This window comes from Canis lupus, chromosome 2 (genome assembly GCF_048164855.1).
Source record: "Canis lupus baileyi chromosome 2, mCanLup2.hap1, whole genome shotgun sequence".
Taxonomy (NCBI): domain Eukaryota; kingdom Metazoa; phylum Chordata; class Mammalia; order Carnivora; family Canidae; genus Canis; species Canis lupus.
In genome coordinates, this window is record NC_132839.1 from 65,806,596 (window position 1) to 65,828,361 (window position 21,766).

A 21,766-nucleotide genomic window follows, 5' to 3' on the forward strand; every position below is an offset into this window, starting at 1 on the left:
CTCTGCCTGTGTCTCTGCCTCTCTCTCTCTCTCTCTCTCTCTCTCTGTGTCTCTCATGAATAAATAAATAAAATCTAAAAAAATAAAAATAACAAACAAACCAAACGACTAGTTCAAGGTGGGAGATCTGTGGGGCTGGGCAGCCGCATGCTCCTCCTGTCCTTGGGTCTCCCTGATGTCCCTTGGAGGAATAACCAGGGTTCCTAGTACCCTGGGGTTAAGGTAGGTATCCCAAACCTACCAGTTTGATCCCTGCTCCTGCAGCACACTGTTTAAAGATCTGCTCCATCTAGTGTGCTCTGTGCAGGTGAGAAGTTGTTTTTCAGAAAGCCTTGTGAGGAGGTGGCTTGCTTTGATTTCTGGCATTTAAATCTGAACTTCTTACTTTATGAAAGGATTCACAGTAGGGTTTCCTTTGCCCCCCACCCCCACCCCCTTGGACTACACTTTAGAAGTGATCTGTATGGAATGCAGCTATAGCATTCCAGAAGCTCGTTGCTGGGGTCAGTTACAGTGTGGAGCATGGGAAGGATCCTGGGCCTTGGCCTGGCCCCCTCACACAGCAGAGATTTTAGACAAGTTATTCTCTCTGTCTGGGCATCAGTTACATCATATCATTACTAGATTGGTGCATTAGAATAAGAGGCGAATGGTAACCTCTGTAGGAATTTGAAAGGAATTTGAAACGAACATGCAGGGGAAGAAAATTCCATTTTGCATATTATTTCACATTTTCATGCACTGCTTGCAGATGGGAAGAAAAGGATGTTTCATGTTAAGAACTGCTGGATTAAGTTAATTGTAAGATTCCTTTTATTTGTAAACTATTATGTAAATGTGGAATGATTAAAGAATAAATTGCATTTGTGGTTCCAAAAATTAAGAGTGAGCAATTTCAGTGTATTATTTTATCCATAATTATTAATGATGTGTATGCTAGTTAAGTATTAAGGTATCTTGTGAGAGATTGAAAACTCTTAAAAATAGCAACCCTCCCAGCACCTGGGTGACTCAGTGTGTTAAGCATCTTTAAGCATCTGCCTTCGGCTCAGGTCATGATCCCAGGGTCTTGGGATTGAGCCCCACGTTGAGCTCCCTGCTCAGCAGGGGAGACTAGTTCCCCTCTCTTCCCTGCTCATGCTCTCTCTCCCTATCTCTATCACTATCTCTGTCTCTCTCTCAAATAAATAAATAAAAGCTTTTAAAAAAATGGCAACCTTCTAATTCTAGCAAAATAGTAAGTCAAAAATACCTGTCTTCCATTCTTTGCTTCTGGTTTGAGCCTCATTAGCTCAATTATTTACCTACATTAAGAAACAGGAATAAAATTGGGGTGCCTAGGTTGTTCAGTTGGTTGAACATCTGGCTCTTAATTTTGACTCAGGTCATGATCTCAGGGTCCTGGGATGGAGACCCTGCATCAGGCTCCCCACTCAGTGGGGAATCTGCTAGAGGATTCTCTTCCTGTCTCTCCCTCTGCTGCTCCCCCTGCTTATGTGTGAGCACTCTCTTCTCTCTCTAAAACAAATATGTCTTTAAAAAAGGAAATAGGAATAAAATTATAAGAATATTACATAGAGGTACAGTAATTTGTGAGTATATATAGACTTCATTTCCTAAATACGGATTTTGTGTTTTTACTGGAAAAGTAATCTTGCTATTCTTTTGTGGCTTTTTCCCCCCCCCAGATATTTTAAGAAAAATTCTACAAAAGAAGTTTGACTTCTCAACTGATTATGATAAGGTAATTTTTATTGATATCTTTGTTATTAAAATAAGTATATACAAGATTTTGGCTGACTTGGAAGTAAATCTTTAAACAATCAGTTAATCTGTGAGGTTTGTAATTTTTTTTTTGACTAAGAACTTTTATGGAATATTGAAGCACCTTAAAAATCCCATTTGAACAACAGCAGAAATTCAAGCTGTGTGTTATTTTAAAACAGAAACTTCTTTAAGGGAAGTATTATGGTATTTCTTTTAGCTAAGGGAGAACTCTCTAAGAAAAATTGTTTGAACGCTTCTAGAAACAGGGATATATACTTTGTTTTAAAAGATAGTTTGTTAAAAAAACAGCTTCACATTTGAAGTGTGCAGTTGCCCCCACTAGAGATAAGGAAAATAGCCCTTGTCAGGAGGTGAAGAGCCAGATGGCAGAGACAGTACCTAATTGTTTAAGGAAGAAGAAGGAGAAAAAGGAAATAGGTAGATTTATAAATAACATACAGAGGAATGTAGATGGAAGTAATTAAATCTAATTGAAGCTCTTCCATAAGGCGGTGATTTGGGGGCTTGTTGTAAAAAGGATAATAAGCAGGGCTGGAGCAGGTGGGGAGGTGGCATCGCTGGCATCCCAGGCTTTGGGGCCCAAGTAAACCACCAGGACAAGGTGTGAAAGAGTGGAGTGGAAGGAGAGGTGAGCTGGGACCCTGAACGCTCGCTGATATGAGTGGATGGTATTTTCAGAAAGTATTGAAGGACCTTGTGCGTCAGGACCTCTACTTACTACCCCAGCACTGCTCTGCCCATTCATTCTGTTTGCTCTAGGATCGACTACCTAAATGGAGGAGTGTATTATTTTGATTTTGGTTGACCACGAGTGTGGGTTGCCAGTGAAATAAACAGACAGATGTTTGTTGCACTGAATGTCAGGGTAATAATAATATAATAAAATACTTGAATCTGTTTGTCAGGCTCTTGGTCCTACAGGGTCAGGCACTTTGCTCTCTCCTTCCCTGGCACGAAGGTGACTCTCAAAACAATAAAAGCAGGCATATGGTGGACATTCTCTAATGGCCAGCCACAGCAAACATGAACAACAGTATCCCCAGTGGGTGTGGGGGGCAGCGTAGGGGGAGGGTGCAGTGAACTCCTGTCCAGCGAATGGGTACCTCAGATACCATGCTTACCATGCCCTTTATTCTCAATTTGCAATAAAATGATACTCGAGAGCAAACAAACACAGAAGTCAAAGAGGAAAGCCTTATCTAAAAACTATTTATGTGTATAAAAGATGATGAGCCAGTTTCTCCCTGGTGCTAATAGCCTTCCCTAGTACCCTAGCTATGAAAACATTTTCATTATTAAATGCCACTGGCTTCATATATCTCCCAAACATGATTGCCCATGTCTGCCTGTGGAGCGACTGTTGCTTTTATACTGATATTGAAAATTAGTGTGCCATTAGCAGCCTGGCCTGAATGCCAACTAGTTACACCAAGGAATGGGTGGAGGTTGTGCTTCACCTGGTCCCGGCCTTGGAGGATGGGATCCTGAGACTCTGAGGTGACTCTCAGCAGCCCAACAGGTATGAGCTGGAATTGGGCTGCCACCATGCATGGCAGGATTTTTAGCTGGGCAAGTCCTTTATGGTGGGCTCAGTATCAGATTTAGAGCACCTGTAAAATTTGCCATCTCCCTAGAGCCTGATTTTCTCTCCAACTTAGGTGCCTTTGCAAATGAGCAAAAACCACTGGTATGGGGGTAAAGTGGAAAAAAGACAGATCTGAGCCCTCACGAATGACCTCAATTCTCTCCTACATGTGGAACTGGGTCGCATTTTCCACCACTGTCCAGGAAAGAGGGATTTGGTTAGTCTAAGACACTGGAGAGAAGCCAAGCACTTGGGAGGGGAGCTCTCGGGTTGCTTCTAGTCTGCTGTATATTGGGCATGTTGGGTTAGAGTCCTCCCAAGCAGACCCAGAGTTGAGGACTCATTGGTCTGGGAGGTGCAGGGAAGGCAGGCTGGGAAGTGGAGAGATAATACTAGGGAGTGTGTGGCATGAGGCCATCTGGCACGAGGGGTGACGGAAGTGTCATCCTGTAGAATTGCTGGGGAAACGGTGCAAAGTCCTAGTGTCTGAGTTAGCCCATGGGCAGGGTGAGGGAGCTGAGATCTCTAGACACCCAGACGGAGGGGCACAGGGTAAGGGCCATGTGGGCATGGGGAAAAGTGTTAATCCCTAAGCACTCTTGATCTTCTACAGTTCCAGAAAAGGCCTTCACACTCTTACTGGCGTAGAGTGAGAAATGCCAGTAAGCTAGAAGTTCGAGGAGGCACAGGGAGGTGCTTGACGCCTGAGGAGTATGGGGGTGTATCAACAGGACCCTCTTCACTGCCCAGTGCCCACCGCCCCCACACTGGCTGTCTAATCCACACGGTCACACAAGTCAGGTCCGACCAGGCAAGTGTCCCTGGGGGGCAGCTTTTCAGCTTTCTGTGTCCTGTGCTCATCATTTTCTTTTCTGGTGAACCCCCAGGTGGTGGTGGAGCTGGGCTGCTGAGTCGGTGGCCTTCTAGCAGGGTGCTCTCTTAGCGAACTCTCTTCACAAGGAGGTTTGGAAGCGTCCAGCAGACCTCTGGTTCCAAGGTCTGGGCCTGGCTTTGGAAGGAAAATAGGACTGCCTTTTGCAGAACTGCCTCCTTTTTACACTTCAGCTGAAAGTTCAAAGTAATACTTTAAGATCCTTAGATCCTTGGCCACTTCTTCTTGACATTTTTTTTTATACTTCTCCTTTTGGTTCTTTTGTGTTCCTTTTATCCTTGTTTACCCTCCCCCCCGGGAGGCTGATGAGGAACAATGCACTGGGACAGGAACAAACATGGGAAAGTATGGCCTTCACTCTGCCAACGTTCTGTTGGGGGAAGGGAGGTTGTGGGAGAAGATATAGACGTGGATGTTGGGGGTTGGTTGTGCCTCGGAGTCACATAGTTGAAGCCTGGCAGACATGGAGGTCCAGGAGGGGAATAGGATTTGGAAATAAGGAGCCACGAGGAGAGCCGAGGACCAGGCAGATGAAGCTATGGAAATCCAAGCAATGGCTGTAATAATCCCAGGTTCCTAGTGTGTCTGTAGCATGTGCTATGGGGTGGGTGTCCTTGTTCATGATTTTGCAAGTATTAAGCCATTTGGTCCTCGTTGGAATAGTGTATCTTCACCGGTGGTGTTAGTCTCTACTACATGGACAATTTGTCCATTCAGTTTGCTCAGCGTGTGCCGAGCCCCACACTCCAGTACAAAACTGAGCCATGCAAAGCATCTGAGGTGTGTTCCTCGGGATCAGAGTTTGGGTGATCCCTCTCCAATCCTCCAGCTGACTGATAAACCGAGGGAGACAGCATACCATCCTCCCAGCTCACCTGGATTTACTGCAGAGAGAGCCTCTCAGCCTGGCTTGTCAAGTGGTGGCTCCTCCATTAAATAAAAGGACATGATTCCTGTCTTCAAAGAATGCATAGTTTGGGACAGTTTAGGTAGATGGTTTACAATCACTTCCACCAGCAATCCCTAGGTACCACCCGCTCTCTAGAAATCTTCCCAGGGGACAGCTCTCCCCGCAACCCCCCCACCACCTCCATCTTTTCATTTTGTGCATCCTTATCCATAGGAATGGCCAGCTTCTTTGTGATGACCTCCTGGGTTCATTTCCTTGTGGTCATGGTCCCTCGCCACTCCAGCCTCTTGGTCATCTCCCCTTCCTCATTCAAGTTATCCCACCATTATTACCTTTCCCTTTCTTGAAGCTTCCCCTGGGGGCAGGTGCTGGGCCTGGGCGTCCTCCCTGCTGCCTCTCATGACCTCACCAGTGCTAACAGTCACTGGCTATCAATTTGGCACTTAGGAAATGGCAGGTCATCATTCCAGGTGGGTCTGTGGTATTTGGAACCCATTCTGTGTGTCTGCAAAAGGTAAGTGAATGAGTTCCTTGTTTCCTGCCCTCCAGGGGGAATGTGGCATGCTGCCTGTAAGAGCACACTGTCCTTTCCAACTAAGGGAAGTACCTTCTAGGACTCTCCAAAGCATGTAGAGAGCAAGGAGTGCCAGGCAGTCAGTGACTGATCATTGCCTGAGGCATGTTGGAGCTGAGGGATGAGAATCATGCTAACATGTTTTGATTATTATTTCTGGTGATAAGGATGACTAATTGAGCATTACTCTGGGAAACCCTGGTCTAAGCACTCCACATGTATTAACTCAACATACATTAAATAGTTTACGTGAAGCACTTAGAATAGAATAAGACAAAAAATGTGTTGCTTCTCACTGTTTTCTCTTGTTCTCTTTGCAAAAACCACATAAAATAGGGTCTCTGCTTACCCCATTCTGTCAGTAAAGTAACAAAAACTCAGAGTAGCATTGGCAACAAGGCCTAGGCCTGTCCCCAGAGATTCTGATGTAGTTGGTCAGGGCTGGCCAATTATTGATATTTGTCAAAAGGTCCCTGGGTGACAATAATGGGTAATTAATTGGAGGGGAATCCCAGACACAAAGTGGCACAGCCAGATTCACACTGCTGCATTGCATGATAATAACTTGATACCTGTGTGACACCAGCATGAACAGGGGAAAGGAAAAGATGCACCCAGCTTCACTAGGCAGGGGAGTTATTGGTACCCCATCAAATATATCAGACCAGACCGACCCCTCCATGTGAAAATGAAACACAAAAGAATCAGCTGATTATTGTAGTTTACAGGTGGCTCTGGCCTGGCCTCAGCCCATCACGATCAGCCCTTAGAGCTGACAGCAGGTTTCCCGAACCCACCTGATCATAGTCTTGACACCGAGCTTTGTTTAAAGACAGATTCCTGGTTTTACCCAAATCTCCTGATCCCCACTCTAGGGGAGGAGATGGAACCAGTCTTTTTAACATGTCCTGTGAGGTGCTTATGGTAGTAAGTTTGGGAGGCAACAAGCCCGTAGAGCCCACACCCAAGAGGGGAGTCCAGGGTCATTCAAGATGCCCCATGTGATCCTGTGGACATGTACATCTGAGCTGCCCACCCCAATATTTTGGATGCCTCCACTTAAAAATTGGTAATATCACAGGCATCGTTCTTTCGCGTCTTTGAAAATCTGCCATGTAAAGCTATTGTTTCCGAACTTTTAGATTTTCCAGAGTTTCAAAAAAGTAATCCAGGAAATGACTGAGAGTTATCCAATTTCATTTTGCCACACAAGGATATTTAAAACCCATCATAGCAGCAGTATTAACTCTGTCCCCTTTCATATACATATCACCTCCTTCTCTCCACAAAAGGATAAAATGAGCAAATTTCACTTCATGGGAAACTCATTGTGTCTTCATTTTCCTAATTCTCTGGGGGACGGTCCAGCCCTGTCTCTGGACCACCATTGAGGGAACTCCCTCAGTTCATCAGTTTATCTGATTCCAGTTGGGCACCTGTTGCATGCCAGGTCCCGGAGTGAGCACTTGGGAGAGAATGGTGAGCATGACGTCACAGTTCTCACTCTCCCGGAGTGAACAACACAGCTCTGGCAGTGCTCCTGTGGGAGCCAGTCCTTCCATGCAGGACTGGTGTGGCCTCCAAGGCAGCATGAAGCAGGCCTGAAAGCAAACCCAGACTCGATTATCAAGACAGATTCTCAGGAGGATGCAACATCCAGACAGACTTGAGTTTCATGAATCGAGGAGTGAAGGGAATAATGTTCTGGGCGAGGAGGCAGCACCAGTGAGCCGGAGGGAGGAAGGGGGAGCGTGAAGCTTCTTCCTAGGAAGAGAATGGTGGGCATGAAGAAGAACAGAACATGAAGCCAGGATTAAGTAACAAGACGACTGCATTAAGAGGTTTGAATGAAACATGGTGGGAATCCATGGAATGCTGTTGAGCAAGAGAATGATGCCATCAGATTCTCAGTTTAGAAAGGACACTTTGGAAAATGTTGCATTTGGTTGGGGCTTTAGGCAGCTACTGATCTTCTATTGTGTGAAGACCACATGGTTAGTGTGTAAAGCATGTACAACTTTCCCTCTAATTTCCTCCCCTGTCCACAATTGATTAGCATATTGATAAGAACCTTTCAAGAAATCTGAATATAAAGTTCAGATGTAGATTCCAGACCCGACTCTGCCTAAAGGCTGTTTCTGTAATAAGCACTCAAGTTTTCTGTTCCTGTCTTGTGTGGATCCACCTCTCACTTGATTTTCTCTGTATGGAATATTAATGTTCTCAGTTGTGGTTAATCGCTCATGTCACTTTTTCTGTTTTCTTGATGCATGCTTGCCTCTGCCTCACTCTCTTCAACTCCTCAACTGCTTTGACTTCCACAGCCAGAAAATGTTGTCTTGACTCTGAAGGTAAAGTCTTTGTTTGCTGTTTCTTGTTTTGCTCTGTCTAAAGCCAGCGAGTAATGAGATGCTTCTGCCAGAACTTTCTGTTCTTCACTGTCTCTCCATTGTGATGGTTTTTTCAATGGTTTGCTTCATTTTTTGTATATGGAATCATCATTAAATCTTCTCTTTCGGTTTTAGTACCTCACCAAAGAATAGCGACCCATCTCAGCAAATTTCAATCTTGATCTTCTCCTCAACACAATCCACGAAGCTCTCTGGAGATCCTTGTGTATCAGAAAACTATTTAGGCCCTTGCCAGACTTCAGCCCAGAAGGGAACGCTTGATGTGACATGTCCTGTTCCTGAAACTTTTTGACATAATATTGAGTCAGTAGCATTGCAAAGGTTTTATATAAAGCGTGAAATTTGTACTTGGAGCTAAACATAGTACAATTAAAACTGCAAAACACCTTCCCTTCTGGGTTTGGGTTCAGTGTCTCCTGGGATTCAGAAAGGATTTTAAACCCCTTGAAAAGTAAATAATTTAGAACATTTGCTGGGAAATAATAGGGAAATAGAGAAGAGTTTGGGGTGTCTGAGGCTGGTTTCTCAACTGGCCAATGATGTGGGTCCTCAGGGGTGGGTTACACGCACCAGCAGGTAATGACTCTGTGGCCATGGGGTGCGACTTAGTTTAAGCAGGAGCGTGAACTTGATGAATGCAGCAAAATTCAACCACTTTTTTCTTTTTTAGCATTTTATCCTTAACATCAAAGGAGATAATATTCAAGTGCCATGTACACCTCAATACTCTGAAGCATTTGTCCACAGAGTTAACTAATATCGATTGAATATTTGCTGTGTGCTGGGCACTTGACTGGTTGTTTTCACATTAAATCATTTAATTATCTGACCCTCACTATTTATGACAGTAATGCTAATTCTGGTGTAGGAAACCAGAAGCCCCCTGGAATTTAAGGCAGGGCTTCTGACTTCTGGTTCAGTACTAAGAACCAGTACTTAGTACTTAGTACTAAGTACTATCGCATTCACTCCTTCAAACAGCAGTTGTGTTGTGTTTACTCTGCTCAGCGCGGCTTCAGAATCTGTTGCTAGCTAGCTGGTCCATTAGTTGCAAACAGCCAATCTGTAATTGTCATTCATTAAAAATGTCCTGCTTTATGAGAATTTAAGTAACTGTACATGTGAATTGGAATAAACTCAAGTTTTGTCATCTGGTTGCATCAATTTTTTTATCCCAGAATGCAGCCAGCAGTGATTATGAAAATATATTTAGGTACATGGTTATATCTAGAAGTCATGCTAGTCCCTAGGCACATAGGACTATCTGAGACACAGGCTGCCCAGCCCAGCCTCACAGGCACAGCATGGCAGGTACCACTTATTAAGGTGTCTTCTCTGGCCCACATACTTTACTTGGCCATTATCACTGATCACACATCATCTGCAATATCCTCAATGACTTTACAAGGTATGTATTATTATTCCCAGTATATGAATGGGAAACAAAGCAAGTGGCCTCTGATTAACATGTCTGACTCAGAAAGTCTAAGCCTTTTATCTCGATTTAGATATATTCCAGATTCATTTGTAACTAGGAATTTGTCATTAATTGATCCAATCCAAAGTGCTTTGAATCCTTAATAGCTTATATTGGTCCTGTCTTTCTGGTGAAAAGTGCCCCGATATGTAGATTATTCATAGAGCAAATACTTCTACCAAAATTTGTTACACCATTTAAAAACAAACCCAATTGACCTTGGGATTTAAATTAAGCCATTTGCAACTTGACCATGCATTTGGACATTTTACTGTGAGTTGAAAGAAGATAGTAACTGGTTGGTTACATATTCCGATAATTCACATCTGCTTCCTCTGTTTCAAGAAGGAGCATCAAGAGACTCCAGGGTGGCCTGGTCCTTTAAGAGCCTCACTCTTGATATCAGCTGAGGTCATGTTCTCAAGGTCATGAGGTGGAGCCCTGCATCGGGCTCCATGCACTAGGTGTGAAACCAGCTTAAGATTCTCTCTCTCTCCCTCTCCCCCTGCCCCTGTCCTTCCCTCTAAAGAAAAAAAGAAAAGAGAGAGCATCAAGATGGAAACACACACACACACACACACACACACACACACATTAAGATTCAACTCATGATGGCAAATAGGTTAAAACAAATGAAACATGCAAGCTATGGAATGTGCTACTTGGTATTTTGTGTTACAGTATATGCTGTTTCTTTTGTTTGACTTGCAGATTATCTACTATGAAATCGGGATTATTATTTGTGCTGTCCTGGGGCTGCTCTTTGTGATTCTGATGCCGCTGGTGGGATTTTGCTTTGGTCTGTGTCGTTGCTGTAACAAATGTGGTGGAGAAATGCATCAGCGACAGAAGAAAAATGGGGCCTTCCTGAGGAAATACTTTACAGTCTCCCTCCTGGTGATTTGTATATTCATAAGGCAAGTAGAATCTGGGAGGATAGCTGATTTGTGTTTGGGGTGGGTGAGGAATGTCCCATGTGGTAGCTGTTAAACCCAGGAGTTGAAAGCAAAATAACAACAACAACAGCACACTCATAAAACAGAAAACAAAAAATGCATGTCCAGGATGGTTCAAACACAATGTCACTATGCACAGAAGTTAGTGTTGTAATCAGGCTGCCCTAATTTACATGCCAAGCCAACTCTTCGGTATTTTTTTTTTCATCGTGAAGACAAGCTGATAAATCTTGGCCTGCAAAAAGTATTTACCTCCCAGAACAGCAGCGCCTTCCTTAAATAGCTGTTTGGAGACAGGCGGCCTGCAGAAGGCAGAGCATTTGCTAGTTGATTTGTACATTCAAAGGGATCTTGAAAGATAGGTATAGTCCCTGAATTGGGGAATGTGAGAATACTGTAGAATAGAATTAACTTTCTAATAATAAACTCAGCCTTCTTGGATTTGCAGTGACGCTGCTACCCTCTCCCAAAGCCTAGAACACGCTTCATGATTTAGAATGTTTCTTCTGCAATTCCTTCTGCTGCCATGAGCTTTCCAACAGACTGACCAATCGGAAGTACACTGCCTTTAGGACAGTAACATTTTAGGGGCGCCTGGGTGACGCAGTCCACTAAGTGTCCAACTCTCGGTTTCCGCTCAGGTGGTGATCTCAGGGTTGTGAGATCGAGCCCCACATCCGGCTCTGCACTCAGTGCAGTGTCTGCTTAGGAGCCTCTGTCTCTCCCTCTCCCCCTCCACCACTGATCCCCTTGGTTGGGTTATTTGGTCATCATTTCACATCTCATCATTCATGCAGCCAATGAAATGTCCTGACATTTAGCAACAGAAATAAGGTGCCCACAATGTGAATAATGCTAGGCCGCCAAGGACACACAGAGACAGTGAGGACAGGAAGTCAGCCTCCCCCTCGCTGTTTTCTCCAAGCACTGCATCTGCTCGGTAGCTATAAGTAGGATATTTCAGGTTTTGCTAAATAACCAATGGAAGGGAATTTAAGCAGAATTCAGAATTAAACATAAATTGAACAAAATTAAACAAACAATTGAAGCTGGCCAACCAGCTGAAGCGTTAGCTGGAAATCCAAGAAGTTCTTGCAGTATGACCATTAGCAGGGTCTTGATAGGACCCATGCTTTGGGGTGATCATTCATCGGAACACAATACACCTTTTGGACGGGACCGGGCAGCTCTAGACATGATAATAGGAAACAGTCCCCAGGAGAGACAAATTGAGAGAAGTAGGCCCTGGGACAAAAATGAAAAAGGAGAGAGACACAAATACTTGGTTATATTTGCATAGAGCATATGTGGCAGGCTTGCCACCTGGCAACAGTGGTTGCCTCTAGGAAGGAAATTTGCTGGTTGTGGAGGGTAGGAAGGAAATCAACTTCTCATTGCAGGCAGACTTGTTGTCTTTTTTGAATTATCTCCGTATAGGAGATACGCTCAGGTGTTACTTACTGAACTAATTGCACCAAAAATTAAACTTAACCAAAAAAATCTCCACAAAGAGCAAAAACGCCAGTGCATTACCACTGATTCCGGGGCATTTTTTTTGGAACAAAGATATACTTTTTCTGGAAATAGTTAATAGACTTTAACAGTCTATGTGTTAACAGGACCCAAGTAAATGGATTGCTAAATTCACACACCCTTGTTTGACCACCAGGGAGAGTTTGGTATTTTTTTTTTTTTCTTTTTTTTCTCTTGTCTCTATCTCCTCACTCTCTCTTTGTAAATAATTTGAATCTGTCCCTGTACGGTGAATTCTGAAAAGCAGCTTGAGATCAAGTCAATGGTAATTTCAGATGTCCCTGTCTCTCTGCTTTGTGTTTGAAATATTTTCAGGAATGCACAGACCCTCCAGCTGTGGGAGTGGTTACTTCCTCTCCAGCTACTAGAAAAGTTTCAGTTGCAGTCCAAAGACCTGTCAGACCCAGTAGGGATCCTTGTGCTTTTCTTTTAAGACTAAAACTTCCATCTTTCATTCATCCAGAGACTTGGACAGCTGTGCTTCTCCCTCTCTAGAGGCATACTCTGGCCATCAAAGATGAGGCTCACGTGACAAAATGTCATGTGAAAATACTTGCCCTGAGGGCTTCTTGTTAACATGATTACTTATTTAACAAGTTAATAGTTTTCACTTGACATAAATACATGTGCCATAATTTCAGGAACATTTTTTCTTGCATGTAACTTCTTGTTTACCCAAATAAATGTTTACATATGTAATAATAGACTTTCCATTTTTTTTAATGAAGCACACATTCTATATTTAGTTTCTATTTTTAAATTGGGCTTTTATTTACATTATACGTAATTATGTGCCAGATATGTTGTACATCACCCTGAACTGTTTAAATTTATTTACATTATGTTTAAAGTGCCAGTGAGCACCTGGTTGGCTCTGTGGGTTAAGCATTTGACCTTGGCTCAGGTCACGATCTCATGGTTCTGAGATTGAGCCCAGGTAGGGCTCTGTGCAGGGCTCTGTGCTCAGTGGGGCGTCTGCTTCCCTCTCTCCCTCTGTCCCTCTGGCTCATACTCTCTCTCTCAAATAAAATAAAGTCTTTAAAAAAATTTTAAAGTACTAAAATATGTGAACAATAAAGCTACAAAGTCAGAAATAAACTCGGCTTTCATTTATATGTAAAATGAATGCTACAGTTATTTTTTAATTCTTCAAAACTCAGATCCATCAAATACATTTAGATAAGTTGTATGTGTGGTTTTTTTTTTTTTTTTTCCTTCCAGGGATATTTTAGTTTAGAAAATTCTTTAAAAACATACATGGTGTGATTCTCTATAGCCTACTCTACATTCAGTTGAGATATTTTTCTCCACCCAAGTAAAACTTATTAATGTAAAAACCACATCTTAAATTTCAATATAATTTAAACAAAGTTGATCATCTATTTGAAGCTAAGTGACAAATTTAAACAAACTTTCCATAATCTACTGAACTTATATATAAATCATAAATAGCTCTAAAAAAGTAGTGTTAAAGATTGTTTAGCTTACCTTAAGCTCACATTAGAAGTTTAAACTTCTTGGCTTGCATTTTTACATTTGGAATAGATATTATGATATCTTTCTTTTGAAACCACAATTGATTTGCAAGTATTTTCAACATTATGAGTTGAATAGTAGCTCTGTATTACTTCCAGGTAATCAAAACCGGCCAAAAAGATGAAGGCCTGGGGAAAGCAAAGATTTCTATGTTACAGTTAGATAGAAAGGAGAAGAAAGTATGTCCATAAAATCATATTAGATAAAATAAGAGGGAGGGGCACCTGGGTGGCTTAGTCAGTTGAGCACTTGAGCATCAGACTCTTGATTTTGGCTCACGTCCTGATCTTGGGGTCATGAGATTGAGCCCCGCCTTGCATCAGGCTGTACACTGGGTGTGAAGTCTGCTTAAGACTTTGTCTCTCTCTCCCTCTGTCCTTCCCCACATTGCTTGTCAGTGCACAGGCTTTCACTCTCTAAAAAAAAAAAAAAAAAAGGAAAAAAAAATAAGAAGCAAAAGAATGTCAATAAAGCTAGAAGACAGAGAAAGAAAAGGAGGTATAGCCTCTGGCTTACACTGACCTCAGCAGAGATTGGATACAATTGATAAATAATCTTTGGATATGATTTTTTTAAAAACTCTTTGATAAATCCAAAGCAGCTTACTTGCCTTTTAAATCAGTCTCAGCTTCATTTTGTGGCTATATACTGCATAACAGTTAATCCTGAAGTTGATTTTTATATTAGTCTTGAGTACCCTTATTTTTCTCCCATCTTTTTTTTTTAATTTAAAACAAATTAAATCTTTTTTTTTTTTTTTAATGGAGAAAGGCACAGGTGTTAAGGAAAAAGGCGCCCTCATATATATGGAATATATGTGGTCCTGTTCTTTCTCTGAGCTTTTCCAAAGGCAGCTGTGGAATGTTAGAATTCACAGACGTTGACATATGTTTATGTAAGGCTGTTTGACCATCAGCAGAAGATTGAATTTCCATCTCTTGCTGTAGACTGTTTAAGCAGATGTGTCTGACTCCAGAAAAAGCCAAGTTTCCTCTCCTTTCTTTCCTTTGTGCTTTGTCATCACTGCATTTTTCAGAATTCCAAAAAGGTGGTGGACAACAACAAAAAGTAACTGCCATGCCATTATTTTTCCAGTATATTTCTACGTTTCTTTTTTTTTTTTTAATTTATTTTTTATTGGTGTTCAATTTACTAACATACAGAATAACCCCCAGTGCCCGTCACCCATTCACTCCCACCCCCCTATTTCTACGTTTCTGATTAGTTAGTCAGCTTTTGCCAATTGTTGTGGTGAAAATTGAATCCTAGTCTCTGCCAGGAAGATGGCTACTTTCAAAATTCATTTTTTTTATTAGGATTGTGATGGTCAATTCCTGGCTTAGAGTCCACAAGGTTCTAGAAAAGAAACTGAGCTAGCACGCTTGAAAATCATGAGACTTTCTTAATGTGAATAAGATTAATAGTTATTTAAAATTAAAATTTAAAAATTGTCTTTACAAAATAAGAGATCAGTTATAGGCTGAAAGCAGTTATTTGGCTTTTATTGGCTAATTTCATTAAGTCATTGGAAATTGGTAGGGAAAAAAATTGCTACAGATTTTCAGGTTGAGCCTTAGTTTTTTAAAAGCTTTAAGTATTTGCTTTTAAGTGTATATGAGATAAAATTGGTCTGTCCATAATAAAATATAGAAGATGTAAAACTAATATGCCATAAAAATTAAAATTCCTGTCTTTGGCTAAACATTTCAAGAGATTTTATTGTACTGCATAAAAACACACATCAAATGCCAGATTGCTAATAGTCATAGAAATTTTATTTCCTTTTTGGGTGAGAAGAATTTCCCTCAGTGTTCTATTCTAATAGATGACTGATGGTTGTTTAAACAATAACATTAATTCATGTGATTTTTTTTTTTACTTAAAATATGTATTGACTAATAAAGACTTTGTAAATCAAGGGCACCAAAAACATAACTTTTTAATTCTCTGTGTTCAAGTGGGAGGTTTTTTTTTTTTTTTTTTTTTGAGATTTTATTTATTCATAAGAAACACAGAAAGAGAGGCAGAGACACAGGCAGAAGGAGAAACAGGCCCCCTACAGGGAGCCTGATGCAGTACACCATCCCAAGACCCTGGGATCACGCCCTGAGCCAAAGCCAGATGCTCAATCATTGAGCCACCCAGATGTCCCTAAATGGGAGTTTTAAAGGGCTCCCAGGTGGCTCTGTCAGTTAAGCATCTGACTCTTGATTTTGGCTCAGGTCCTGATCTCAGGGTGTGGAGCCTGCTTGAGATTCTCTCTCTCTCCTTCTGCCCCTTCCTCCACCCATGCCCACACACTCTCTCTTTCTAAAAACTAAATAAAATAAAGCATAAATAAAGAGGTGTTTTAAATTAGAGATCACAAATGGAGACTATCAGTTGGTTTGCATAGTATTTAGAGTTTTTTTTAATTAGTTGGTAATATTTAAAAAGGGATGATTTTACATAAAAATCCAAACCTCCAGATTTTTCTGAGTAACTGGAAGATCTGACAATACTGGTCTCATATCATGGTGGCACCTGCCAGACAGAGCACCTGCTCCCTCTCCCACTTGTGACCTCCCAGCTCGCAGAGGTTCATACCATATACTTTTGCCCCTTGTGCTTTCTGCCTGGCTATGTGGGCATTTGGATTTGCCATCCTTAATTTAAATATAGGATTTACAATGTGTTATGGGCCTGAAAATCAGCTTTGGAAGCTGCTGAATTTTATTCCAGAATTCTGTTTAGGACAGTTTGTTTTTTTTAAAAAGATCGATGCTTTCATTTTAATTGGATCCATAACTGATTGGCAGAAATGTAGGTATTTTTAAATACATCACATTGAAATCCAACGTTTTATTGCAAAGTTGTATTACAATTCATTTTACTGATTGATGATCTTTTGAGTAAAGGCATTTGTTCAGTAAAGGAACACTTGATCTTAGCCAAAAGGCCAAGATGCGATGTTCAATAAAGGAACAAAGGCAGTTTATGACCTAGGCATTCCAAACATATGGCTAATCTTCTAAATGGATCAAATGAAACAAAGCCCACTCCTTAAGTCCACTTTCATTGAGCACCCACCATGGACAAGAGACCCATCATTTATCCAAAGCTGACAAAGAAGCAGTTTCCACCCCTTTCTAGGGAAATTAAACATGGGTAGAAATAAGGGCAAATTAAAGTATGAAGTGAGAAGTAGCCCACCAGAATTTCAGGGAGAGCCCTCTGAGAGTTCAAGACAAGGAGGTTCTTCTCCCATCCAGGGTGCCCAGTGAAAGCCAGGTGGACTTGGACCTGTTGTTTGTTTTCCAAGTTCGTTTTGACTTCTTCTATAACAAAATGATGAATGGCAGTGTGGTCATACTGCAGAGAGAAAAACAGCAAGGGGCCCCCAGCGTGAAATGCTGTGATGGGCAGGTGTATTCAGGTGGTGGCCCCGACGCATCATGAGATGGAACATTTAAAGTTGGGCATGACAAAGCTGCAGGTGCATTGCTACAACCCAACTTTTTCTCTTCTTCTGTTCACACTACTCCAACATTGTGTTGGGTCATTTGGCCTTGTTTGGCATGAGCGCATCATTTAATAGCTATATTTTTATAGTATGCTACCTGTCTCAAAAAATACCAGTGCAGGCTTAAGGATCGTGAAGATGGATTGTAAGGTGATCATTCCAAATGGCACAGACTATTGTTAATGTTCTTTCTTTTTTTTTTTTTTAAATTCCCATCAGCGTGAACCCAAACTTTAAAAAAATGGTCTTAGAGAACTTGTGGACATCCAGACCTCCTCTCCTTTGCAGTTCAAGAAGTACTTCTCCAATTTAATTTTCAGTTTTGCAATATCCGCTGAAGCTCACAGAATGAGAGTGACATTTTCAAGCTCCCACCGTGTGAGTTAGGGGTAGCAGTGGGGCTAGAACCCATGTCTCATGTTCCTACCCTAGTACACATTCCACAGTGACTTGTTAACCATAAGAAATGTCCAACATTGTGTTACAGACTTTTTGGGATCAGTTTGGAAAACTTAATATACCTATGGAATTCTGCTGTGGGGAAATATGTTTTAAATGAGACCAGCAATGAATCAATGCTGCTTGGAACGAATCAGGACTATAAATAGGGTGAATGACTATCCCCATTTCCCAAGACTGAGGCATTGCTAGGGATCATGGGACTTTGGGTGCAAAAACAGACACTTGGCCATGAATTTGGCCTATTATTTGCAAACCTTTGTTCTAGAAACCTATCCATACCTTCCACTGGATGGTTACAAATGAACAATTTTGTCATTAACTTCTGTAGGTTAAAGCCTGTTGTGTCAGGTTAGGTAATTCCTTGCTGCCATCTAGTGGCTAAATCCAGAAGGGCCTTGGTAATTAGCAATTTTCAATGTAACGTTTTAATGTTGAAAGGCTTTGACGCGAAAACAAACTAACCTGTCAAATTAATTTAAGTCGGGATTGTTAGTAACTAGTTAGAATTAAGAAGCCTTGATTAAATGCAGACATTTTAGATGGCTTGAAAACTTGAACACTTTTTAATATTCCTGTAGAGTAACTTTCCATGCAAGATACCTTTCATAGTGTTGTTTTACTTAGAGAAGAGTGTCCACATCATGTAGGCATCAACTTGCATGACGTGAGCATGGCGATGATGTCAATAGCCGCCCCTCTCCAAATACAGACCCTAACTTTTAGCACCATTGGCTTCTTGATTTCGTACATTATATAAAATAGAATGATACAGTATGTATGCTACTGCAGCTTCCCATGTGACAGTTTAATACTAAAGTGGTAACTCATGTTTCTTTTCCACCTGGGTGAAAAAGTAATAAAGACAATTAGAGCAAAAAATGTTGGGAAGCCCAAACCATTCTTACCATTTTGGTATTTTGCCTGATAGTCATCTTAGGAGGGAGCAGAGGTATGCAGGTGGGGTGGGTTTGTGTGTGCCCCAGCAGGAGGGTGTGTACCTGCATTCGCATGTGCGCAGGAACGGCACTATGTTGCACACGCAGCCTCATAAGCTTTGCTCCTTCTGTTCCCTCCACAATTTAGTGGGATCATTGTTCCATTTATAAGATTAATATTCAGCAGAACAACATACTTTTTTTTTTAAAGATTTTATTTATTTGTGTGTGTGTGTGTGTGAGAGAGAGAGAGAGAGAGAGAGAAGCAGGCTCCACGCAGGGAGCCCGATATGGGACTCCATCCTGGGACTCCAGGATCATGCCCTGGGTCGAAGGCAGGCACCAAACCGCTGAGCCACCTAGGGATCCCCAGAATAACATATCTTAAGTGGTTGTGTGTTTCCCGTGAGAGGACTGAGTCTCATTTTGTGACCCACATGTTGGATTATGGGATCTCGGCAGGAAAGCGGTGGCAGTGGGTTGGGTGGGGGCCCCCCGCTTGGGAGCCCTGCTCACCTCGCACCTGCAGAGCTGCTCTCTCTGTGCCTGGCCAGAAGACCACAGATCACATAGTAAATGCCCTCCCTTCTCTTTTCCATTTCCTGCAGTGTGGGTATCATCTATGGTTTTGTGGCAAACCACCACCTGAGGACCCGGATCGAGAAGACTCGGAAACTAGCAGAGAGCAACTTAAAAGACTTAAGAACCCTCCTGATCGGAACTCCAGCGGTAAAAACCACAACTGTGTCTCCCGTGGCACTTTGTGTTTGGGGCCTTTCTGAGTCCCTGTATGTATTTGGAATCTCATTTGGACTTCTAGGAACTCAAGAAATCAGTGTAGACGGATACTACCTTTTAATTCTGTAGATGAGAAATAACGGCCCAATGAGTGATTTTCAAAAGCATACAGAAGAGTTATTTTAGAACTGGTGTTGTTATTTTATTATTTTATTTTACTTTATTTTAAGGTATAACATAAAATTATAATATTTATAAAACTGCTTGACTATTTTATGGTTCTCTTGATTTTTTTTAAAAAAGAAAAATCTTTGGGTGCCATCGTCCTTTCTCTTTGGCAAGATGGTTAATTACCCATCATTTGCATGAAGTTACAGAAGAGTTTTCTGCTTTATAAACACCCATTTGCTAATATCTGCATAGATGTGTAGAATTCCTTGGGAAGGGGATACGCACACACATGTAGACACACGTGCACACACACACACGTTTATGTACAAACACACACAGAGAAGTTGTTTTGAGAGAAGGGGGACAGGGTGGCTGGAGGGCATATTTTTTTCTGTATCCCAGAAGTATGTTGGTGTCTTGCTTGTACAGAATATTGTTTTTAAAAGTGTCTGAGCAGAAACCAGCCCAAATACTTGATGCTGAGCTGATGGGTACCAGTATGTGGAGGAGGATGCCTTCCTGTTGAATTTACAATCAGACCCCACCAGATTCCATGGGTCTTTTCACACAGAGATGTGCTCTTGTAAATTTATTATATTCTAAACAATACTAACATATTAAATACTGTAGCAGTTTTTAAAAATGGGGTTGGAACTGAAAGAGCAAAAAATGCAAGCTTTTTTTGATATTTGATATTTGAGGTTAGAGAAGCTAATTTTATTCATAGCTTTATAAGAGGGAAATGTTTCCTTTTCCCAATCTGTGAATAAAAATTCATGATTTTTACCCACCATTCTGAAGACTCCAAAGTAAAACCCTTTTCCTAAAAAGTTGGCAACATTAAGTATATAGTAGTAATGGCTGGTGAACTTTGGGATTGCTTTCATAATCTTGGAAGGATAGTAAATTATTATGACTTCTGGGGAAACTTGTCTAGTTCAAAATATATGAAGAAGTCTAACAAATGTATTTTTAAAATGGGCAAAAAGTGACTAGTCAGTTTACAGAGGAAATATGGCCACGAACATAATGAGATATTTAATCTTACTCTAGTAGTTGGAAAAATGAAAATTTGAATACTGATGTATATTTTCGCTGAGGAGATTGGCAGTGGTTATTTAACAAATGGTAGCACCCAGTGCTGTGGAGGGGATGGGGAAGCAGGTCCACTGGGCCACAGAAGACAGGAGATTAAGCAGCCCCTTTGGGGGCCAGCTCAGTAGTAGCCACTGAATAAAATGGTGGTTCCTACTGCAATAGATTACTAATGGCCTCAAATTCTTTTTGTCTCTCCTGTGAAGAGGTGGATGTGTTTCCAACCCCTTGAATCTGGTCTGTGCCTGTGACATGCTTTGACCAAAAAAAAAAAAAAAAAAAAGGCAGTAGATGTGCCCTTGTGCTAACCCTGACCTCAGGCTTCCAGAGAGCTCACTGTGTCCACTCCTGTTCTCCTGCTGCCAAGACCATGGTGTGAAAATACCCTGGCTGGCTGCTTAGAAGACGAGAGGCCCCATCAGGAGAGGGGCCCATTTGTCCCCAGCCAAGCTGGCCCTGCCCCAACTCTTTACAGAGCCAATGCTCAGAATCAGGACAAATTATACATCATATTTCCTAAGATGATAAGTTTTGGAGTATTATTAAGAAGTCTGGGTATCAGAAAATAGAGATATCTCTAAGAAGCTGCTTTCTTTTTAAAATGTTCTGACTCAGAATAGCTTTTGTTAAATGTCTCTTTATTGTGGCTTTGGACTTTAGAAGAGTTTCATGCAATGTTTTTTTTTGTTGTTGTTGTTTTTTAGCAAATCAACTATGTGCTGAGCCAGTACGCAAGCACTAAAGAAAAGGCATTCTCAGACCTGGATAGTGAGTAAACTTAAAGTTGCCTCAAATTCATTTGATTTTTGGTTGGTTGGTTTTGGCTAGAAATCACTGAGGCCATGTCCCATAAAACATGTGCCATGTGAGGAAGTATGCCAACTTCTGCCTCAGATTTGAGGCAAAACAGAACAATTCCCCAGAGTCACAGAGATTAGAGAAGGTTTGCTGCTTGCTACCCAATGAGTAAAAGCAAGCCTTTATTGTAAAAATACTTTTGATTTTTCTGTGGTCACCAGTGCTTGTTTTTCCTTCTCCGTGTGACAGAGGACATGAGTCTCTGTCAGGTCCATGGTGACAGACAGAAATGGGCTCCCCAGAGAAACCAGCGGGCTTCAGAGATAGAGGGCTGGCTAGTTCTGGTCCCTGCATGTCCACAGCCTCTTGCTCAGGGCTTCTCAGCCAGGGGTGGTTTTGCCTT

General features: G+C 41.6%; 1 protein-coding gene across 19 annotated transcripts in view; it reads left to right on the forward strand.

The window, feature by feature from the left end:
• The window catches only part of PROM1 (prominin 1), a 133,200-nt gene that overhangs the window by 66,621 nt on the left and 44,813 nt on the right, over positions 1–21,766 (forward strand). For 13 of the 19 annotated variants that reach the window (XM_072804903.1, XM_072804978.1, XM_072805012.1 and 10 more), the window contains 5 exons: positions 1,689–1,744; positions 8,074–8,100; positions 10,349–10,554; positions 19,170–19,290; positions 21,270–21,333. In XM_072804903.1, coding sequence (XP_072661004.1) covers positions 1,689–1,744; positions 8,074–8,100; positions 10,349–10,554; positions 19,170–19,290; positions 21,270–21,333 — 474 coding nt within the window. The remainder of the gene's footprint in view (positions 1–1,688; positions 1,745–8,073; positions 8,101–10,348; positions 10,555–19,169; positions 19,291–21,269; positions 21,334–21,766) is intronic. The other 6 variants (XM_072804983.1, XM_072804996.1, XM_072804991.1 and 3 more) reach the window with 2 other exon arrangements.